The sequence below is a fragment of the Strigops habroptila genome, chromosome 9, assembly GCF_004027225.2.
Source record: "Strigops habroptila isolate Jane chromosome 9, bStrHab1.2.pri, whole genome shotgun sequence".
Lineage (NCBI taxonomy): Eukaryota > Metazoa > Chordata > Aves > Psittaciformes > Psittacidae > Strigops > Strigops habroptila.
Window position 1 is genome coordinate 16,347,385 of NC_044285.2, and position 8,606 is coordinate 16,355,990.

General features: G+C 39.8%; 1 protein-coding gene across 1 annotated transcript; it reads left to right on the plus strand.

The window, feature by feature from the left end:
- The first annotated feature begins 810 nt into the window (after positions 1-810).
- MPHOSPH10 (M-phase phosphoprotein 10) lies at positions 811-8,555 on the plus strand. The gene is made up of 11 exons (XM_030497985.1): positions 811-1,413; positions 2,145-2,793; positions 3,618-3,760; positions 4,187-4,361; positions 4,642-4,783; positions 5,209-5,276; positions 5,970-6,107; positions 6,285-6,395; positions 6,629-6,736; positions 7,351-7,581; positions 8,335-8,555. Exons 1-11 carry the CDS (start codon positions 1,337-1,339, stop codon positions 8,482-8,484), a joined length of 1,992 nt encoding a protein of 663 aa, XP_030353845.1. The 5' UTR covers positions 811-1,336; the 3' UTR covers positions 8,485-8,555.
- Positions 8,556-8,606: the final 51 nt, after the last annotated feature.

The following is an 8,606-nucleotide window of genomic DNA, read 5'->3' on the forward strand; positions in this document are numbered from 1 at the left end:
GCGGGAAGGCGGCTGTGCAGGGATCCGCAGCTGTTTGCTGCACTGGTTTGAAGTGCGAGAGAGGCCAGCGATAGCAAGGGACACCTGTAGAGAGAGAAAGTTCTCTGACTAAAGCACTTATGCAAAAGAGACTCGGGACAATGAGCAGGCTGTCTTCTGATGCTGCATCCCTGCCGTGTCAGGGCTATAGGACATGGCAGGCTGCTGTGGTACAGACAGAATTCATAACCAGCTTGTGCCATGTCAAATCTGACAGTGTCTGAATAATTAAAACTGCAGATCAAAATCAGTAGTCAAAATAGGTGTTTAAAAGTCCTAAGATAAGATGCTTTCTGCTTCCAACCCGGGTTGCAAAGTGTCAGATATGATTATGCTGCTCAGAGGAGCACTGGTGCAGGTCACACTCAGGCCTCTGCTGGCTGGGCCCTGCTCCACACAAAGGCTTTTTGAGGGTGCAAAGTGCCAGTGAGAGGGCACACAGAAGTTGCATAGCAAGGCTTTGTTTTCCACGTACTGAAAAGACTTCTGTTGGTAGAAAGGGAACATGAAAGCAGCAGAGGAACAGCAGAGGCAGTAGCAAGAACAAAGTTAACAGGCTGGCCACAGTTTTGGATCGAGGTGCTGGACGGCTGCGGATGGCTGGGGCTGGCAGCAGCAGGGTGAATGCAGCCGCGGGCACGTTTTGCAGCATGGAGGAGGAATGGAATGGGTTGTCTCCCCCAGCTGCAGCTTCCTCACAAGGGTCTGTGGGTGTAGTGCTTAATTTAACTTCACAAAATAAACTTTGAGGAAACTATATGATGTAAAGGAGCAAAGCAGTTGAACCCTAGGCAGTGCTTGCTAATGGCATAGGCATGTGAATGGGTGCCCAGCGAGCTGGGAGCTTGCACACACAGGTAACGTTGGGCATTTTGCTCACAGAATCAGCTGGAAATGTGTGGTTCCAAAATAGCCCTTGTATCTAGGTCAGAAAGACAAAACTGCAAAGTAAGATGACTGTAGCGGTACTATATTTAGAGGAGGGTTTCCAGTGCTGATGAACATCCCAATCCAGAGCAGTACCACCCTCTTCCAAGGCGAGGAAGCAGCAGCCACCAGTGAATGAGTGCAGCACCCTGCTGGCGGTTCAGTGCGAAGGCGAGCAGGCGCACCGAAAGCAGCGGGTGTGCCATGAGCAGGCGAGCCGGTTCTGTGGCAGCAGCACGAGCAGAGAGCCGAGCCGGAACTCCGGTGCGCGGAACCTGGGCGCCGGCCGCGGGACTCGTGCGGAGCGCAAAGCCCGCGCCCCAGGGGGCGGTGCCGGCGGGTTGCGCCTTGCGCCGCGGCGGGCGGGAAGATGGCGGCAGTGAAGGGGCTGGAGACGTGCCTCAGGGTGGCGGGCGCCGCCGCGGCGCGCCCCGAGCGCTTCCTCAGGTACCGCGGGGTACGGCCTTGCAGCGGCCGGGAGCCGCCGGTGCCGAACCGTGCGTGCGCGGGCTCTGCTCCGGCACGTGTGCGGGCCTCGGCGGTCTGCGGGAGGCCTCGTGCCAGCCGGCGGCCGCCCCGGGGCCGCGGAGCTCTTAACAGCGGCGAGACTTGGCGGGTCCTGTCTTCAGGGTTCGGGAGCTAGGAGGCGGAGGGTTCTGTTTTACGGGCTATGCTGAAGCATTGGTGGCTTTAGAAAAGAAAATGCCTTACTCCCGAGCTTTTTGGATAGGGAATTACCTTTTTAAAGTCAAGGGTCCGTATCGTGGATGTTGGAGGTGGTTAATGCTATACGATTTACTTCCCCAAGTTCAAGATACAGTAAGATACAACTATATAGAAGGGTGGAATATTCTTCTGAGTTGCTATTTCATACACTAATTGTAATGAAGCTGTAATGAAGTGTAGTGAAATTATAATGGCTTTATTTCAAGGAATGTTTACTTGTAGTACTCCCAAGAGATGCATAGAAAGGTAAGCAACAGCAGTAATTGTTGAAAGGTATTATTGTGTAACACAGAAATACCTCAGCATATAAGAGCTGCAGCATGACAATGTGATTAGCTTAATGGAAGGTGCAAAACGAATGAAAGCTAGTAAATTCTGCAAAATAGAAAATAAAAAATTTATACTAACTTGTCCTTTTAAAAGCTCTAATTTTTTTTTCTTTTGTACTTTAGTGTGCAAGATGTATTGTCTTCTGAGTTCAGAGCATTAACAAAGACTCTTTATGATTTGAATAAAGCTCTGGGAAGTAATATAGTTCGTGGAGGTCCTCTAAAAGAGCTGGTGATAGAAAACTTTGATGAAGAACAGATTTGGCAGCAACTAGAGCTCCAGAACAATGAAGTTCTTGATTTCTTCAAGAAATCCATTGCAAGGGATGCCAAGGATGAAGGTCTTTGCCTTCTCTCAGATCAGGAAGAGGATGACTCTGATGCAGAGACCAGCAGCGACAAGGAATTGGAAGACAATGTAATGGATGCAGAAACTGAACAGAACAATATTTATACAAAAGATAAAACTAAAGCTAAAGAAAAGCAGAGTAAACTCAAAGAAAGAATAATGCAGAAATGCAGTGACGAGGATTCTGATCTTGACTTTGATATTGAGGCGCTGGAGCAAGAAACTAAAACGGCCAAGGAAACCACACTGAAAAAAATGGGAAGAAAATCTGTAGTGGATGACAAGTTTTTCAAGCTGGCTGAGATGGAAGCTTTTTTAGAAAATGCAGAGAAGGAAAACAGGGAGGAGGAAGATGATATTAATTATTTTGAAGACATCATCTCAGATGATGAGGAAGAAGAATCTGAAGAAGCTAAAGTCAAAGTAAGAATATCAGGAAATTAATTTTCTGATACGTATTTTCCTTTAATTCAAGATCTGATATTTGTTGGGATGACTGTAAGTTGTTGAACTCTAAGTAGAAAATTCCAAGTTAACTTTATTAGATGACTAATGGTTACTTCTGAAGCTTCACTTTATTTAACATGAATATCTGGTGACAAAATGTCCTAGTGTAGAAGAATATACTCTCTAGATCAGTCTTGTGTTTTCACATGAATAAAGGAAGAGATAGTATAGTATGTCACAAGAAATAAATGACCTTGCAGAATTGCAGAATAGGTAACCCAGCAAATGAAAAAGATGTGTCACTCAGCATTGACATCTGGCAGCTGGAGATCACTAAGGTGACTGATGGAGACCAAAGAGCTTTTGGTAACTTCTTTTTCTGGTGACATGCCGTTGTAACTCTGATTTAATTTAAGTTGCTTAGTACTTGTTTTGAAAATAAATCTTTTATTATTTAATATTACCAGAGATTCCCACTAGCAAGTAAGAACTATGCCCAAGGTACAAGGGAACATGTACACATTCCGACGTAGTTCCTAAAATCTACTGCTCTTTGACTTCTGTACATGTTGAAATTGGAAATGAATTTAAGTGGTAGGATATTTTAAATACTTGTACAGGAGATTAGTTTTACTTAGGTGCCATAACACAGACAAATGTTTCACCAAAATGTATTACTCTTACACAAGTAGTGCTATTCCCCAGGTGCTAAAGACTTTAAAAGACACCATACCATTAGACTTCTGTCAGTCTTAACAGTTTTTGTTTGTTTTGGTTTGTTTTCCTTCTGCCCTTCTTAGCCAATTAAATGTTCTAGAGACTTGACATACAAAGATTTCTTTGATCCGGTCAATGACGATTTAGTAGCTAATGATGTTGAAGTTGATCAGGAAGAGGAAGCAGACAGTGCTATTGAAGAGCAGAATGAAGAAAGCATGTCTGAGTGAGTATATGCATTATTTGCAGTTAAGAACGTCCTTGTAATTGTACACTGAAGTAAAGTAGAAAATGAAGTGTGATTCCAGGCTTACTTTGGTCATGGTTTGCCATTCTCTGTTATTTGTTGTATGGCCATGGTTTGCATTGTCATCTGATTTAAAAAGTAATTCATTTGCTTATCTTTTGAGTATTGTTTCTTGACATTTATTTGAATAAATCATTTAATAGCTGTAACTTCAGTTCTTGAAAGTTATTTTTAATATATAGAAGTTTCCCTAATGTGTCCTGCCTTTATATTTCAATGAAAGCTTATTTTATGTCTTACTTGTGCATTAGTTTAACAAGTAAACTTCTAATGGCTGAAATATCTTCATGTAAAAATTATAGAGTCTTTTCAACCTTTATTTTATATTAAATTCTGATATTACAGGGTTGAGGATATGAATGAAATGATGGTGGAGAATATGAGAAGTAAAGAAGCTTCCAAAAAAGTTACTTTTAGTTTGCCAGATGACAGTGAAACAGAAGATGTTACTGATATGCAGTTAGAGAAGGACAGCGATCCCAGTGAAATAAAGTCATCTTTTGAGAAGAGACAGGAGAAGGTAATTGTTTTCTTTATTTTGCTAATACTTCAAAACAGTGGCCAGTTTTTATTTTTTTCTTACTGATCATGTAGTTTGTTCAGTCTCTGGCAAATATGAAGAGGTTATTTACAAATCAAGGAAAAAAAAGTGGCTTCTCTATACCAAATATAGATGCAACCTATGTTCCCTATCTTTATGTGAGGAGGAGTTAAAGTACCTGAAATAACTATTAATTTCCTGCCTTAAGTTTACTTGTGAGCTCTGTGTTTTAAACTTCTTAGGAAATTATGTTTTTCAGATGAGCAAAAAAATAAAAAGTTTAGAAGAAGAGTTGTTAGAGGAGAAACCTTGGCAGCTTAAAGGAGAAGTGACTGGACAAAAACGACCTGAAAACAGCCTTTTGGAGGAAACAGTACTTTTTGACCATGCAGTCCGAATGGGTAAGTAGTGAGTGAGGGCTTTCCTGAAAGTGTGTTGTGTGCCATGTTGGGTTTTCTTGAAACCCTCTGACTTTGCCGAAAACACGTGTGACTTGGGGACTCAAGAGCAGGGTAACAAAACAGTAAGTTAAACCTCTTGGTGTGTTTTTGAGGTTGTGCATTTTTGTGGTGGAAACTATAATATTTTTTGTTCATTTTTAACTGAATGGAATGTTTATTAATTCAGTGGCATATTTATTAATTTAGAAGCCTTGCATAATATAATTAGTCTCTTCAAGATAGAGGAAAACATTATTTACTTACTTTGCCTTCAATTGGCACATTTTTCTGAAGGCTTTACTTTCTGTTGCTTATGCTTTGTAGAACAAAATGTATTTCTTGCTGGAGAAACATTAATCTTAAATTTCTTCTCTTTCTCCTCTCAGCACCTGTGATCACGGAAGAAACTACTTTTCAGCTTGAAGATATCATTAAACAGAGAATATTGGATGAGGTTAATATTTTCCTACTTGTTTCTCCCTGTTTTGTTCATAGATTGATTCAGAGGGCACACTTGAAGGATGAGTTTGAAGCTCTTAAATTGTTAGGTGTTGTCTTAATTTCTGCAACGGTCGTTATATTATTTTGCCAAATTTCTAAAGAGCTCTATTTTTACATGCCTGTTACATGCTAGGATTTGGTGCGCTTCAAAAAAAAAGAGTGTTTGCAGATAAAACTGTAAGGAGTTTATTTGGAATATAAAGTCAGCCTGTAAATTTTGTCTGTTACCTTAACTGTCATGCTCTGAGCATTCTGAATACTAACCCAAACTCCATTGTTTACTTAATTTTTCTTAAAAGCTACTGATAGAAGATTATATCCCACAGTTGTTGAGGCTTATTGTTAGTTGAATAGGAAAAAATAAGGTACATATGGGTGACAGTATTTAAGAACATGACACATTCATTATTTGTTATGCAATTTTTACCCCAGTCCACTAAAAATAAGTACACAAACTAGAGCTGTCTGAGCTATTTGGGTTTTTTTTTCCCCTCAAATGAAACTGTGAAACAGTGTGTTCCTGGGAAGCTACATGCATGAACTAGTTAATACATCACATAAGTAATACGAAAAATGTTCTAAATAAGCTGCAGCACCTGTTATTTGACTGTAGTTGCATTTTGTCACTACTTTACGACTTTTTCAGGCATGGGATGATGTAGTACCAAAAGAAAAACCAAAAGAGGAGGTTTTTGAATACAAGAAGCGTATCACTTTGGATGCTGAAAAGAGTAAACTGAGTCTCGCTGAGATCTATGAGCAAGAATACATGAAACTTCACCAGGTATCATCAGCAATGTCTTTCCTTTTGGTTTGAAGTTCAGCTTTGTGGAAGCACTTCAATCTTTCTCTGAGTGTTCACCAGTGAAATTGCTCTGAATTGTGTATTGTGTTGTTCAGTCTTGCTCATGTAAAATAGCTTTATGAGTGATGGTGCAGTAATATTGCATTATTAATGCAGCAAAAGACTGAAGAGGAAGAAAATCCTGAACACAAAGAAATTCAGGAAATGATGGATTCACTCTTTCAGAAGCTGGATGCACTTTGTAACTTCCACTTCACACCCAAACCGGTAAGTACGTAAGTTTCATAAAGTTGGGTTCCTCCCCTTTGAAACTGAATACTTTAAATATATTTGGGAAATGGAAAGTAAAGTAAACACTGAGTGTTACTGTGCTTGTTTTTATTTCATATTAAATGTGCTTTAATTGCCTCTAAATAAATGCAGATATGTAGCATCTTCAGTTAGCTGTAAACTGCTGTGAGATGGTGTGCTGAGTCCTGAATATGCTTCCTTATTTCTAGCCTGTGCCAGAAGTTAAAATAGTTTCAAACCTTCCAGCTATAAGTATGGAAGAAGTAGCACCTGTTGCTGTTAGTGATGCTGCTCTCTTAGCACCAGAGGAGATCAAGGTAAATACCAATAAAAATCACCTAAGGACTGGGAGGGGATCTCTGTTGTTGATAGAAAGGTGTACTGGCTGCCAGCTCAGTGGGAGGATTCTGCCCCCTTTCACTCTGGGTTCCTCACCTTGTGGAACTTCTAGCTTTGCGTTTTAGTGTTGGTGGTTGTTGGGGTTTACTTTGGGGGGGTGAGGTGGGTGGGTGTGTATTTTGTTGCAGGGTTTTTTGGTTTGATTTGGTTTTTGATAACTGGAAGGAGGGGAAAGAGTTAATTTTGTCTACCTTAGGCCATAATATACAATCAGCTAGGTTGGAAAAGACCTTTAAGATCACCAAGTTTTTGTTCTTGACTATTACGTGATGGTAATTATTTTCCCACACGTATATAGGTATTGGGAAGGGAAAGCTAAATAACAATAGGGAAGAGCAATTGGCATGTCTTTGATCAATTGTATAACTCTCAGTTCCCAACTTTTGCTGGTTTTTGGCCTTTACCTTAATGCGGCATTGCCCTGAGCTGGCTGAATGCTTGAAATAACGGAAACACTAAGACAGATTTGAGTATTGTGAAGTGAGTCTTTTCTTTTGCACGCTTATGGAGCTAGAGATCTTGCTCTCTTTAGGAAAAGAACAAAGCTGGTGACGTAAAAACAGATGCAGAAAAGACTTCCACAGACAAAAAACGAGAACGAAGAAAGAAGAAGCTTCGTAAACGTATGAAGCAAAGAGAAAAGGAGAAACGTCAAAAGCTTCTTGAAAAGATGAAACCAGAACAAGGCAGAAAACTTAGCAAAAAAGCTGCTGCAGCAACATTAAAAAGGCTGACAAAAGAAGGCAAAGTCTCTCTGCTCAAGGTAGGGCTCTCTTAAGCAGTCCTGTATAACTTGGGGCTTTCCCAGCTAAACAATATGAAAATCCCAAGGATAGATAATATTTAGTTAGAGAGAGGAAAGGGAACTTTGTGATTGATAATGAATTACAAAGTTCAGGGTTTCTTTCCCTCCCATCCCTCTTGGCACAACTACATGTCCTAATCTCTCTCCATCCCCTCAAAAATCCTTGTAGACAAATGGTATTTGCTTATCACCCAAACCTTGGTGGTAATTTCATCAGATTTTGTTTTGCATATACAGTATCTCTACTGTATATGCAAACTATACTGTAAGACGGTAAAATTGTGTACCACCTATGATGCCTTTATAAATTTTTTTTTTCAATTCTGAAATTTTGAGGTATTAGAAACTAATAGGAAAAATAACTTGATTACTTCTAGAATATTCTTGAATACTTCTAGAAAGTGCTTAGCTTTTCAAAAGGAGAGTGAAACACAAAATACAGGTATGTTGTAGGTCATGATGTGCAAGGATCCATTCCTGCTGCCTGTTCTTAACTTGCCATGCTAATTGCTGATTAAAAAGGGAATGTACTCTTTATTTCTCTAGATAGCAGGAGTGGTATAAGAATGCAGTGAAAAATATCCTTTGAAAAACAATTATCAGATTACTTTTTTTTAAGTTGAATACCATTACATGTGAGTAACTAGTAAGTAGTATGATGGTGTTTGTTTGTACATGTCTTGTTATAACGAGTGTTTTGTCTGTTGGTAGGATGAAGGTAAAGACAAGGTCCTGAAATCATCCCAGGCCTTCTTCTCTCAACTACAAGATCAAGTAAAAATGCAAATCAAAGATGCAAGCAACATAAAGAAGAAACAGAAGAAGCAGACAGCAACCTCTGTTCATAAACTGAAATTGTAATTTACATTTTTATCTATGTTGCATCTTGTATATATTAAAATGTTTCTACATAAATGCTCATTTTTTAATAAGTTTTATTCTGTCAATCCTCTGATGTTCTGTGAACTTCTACAGTGATGTAG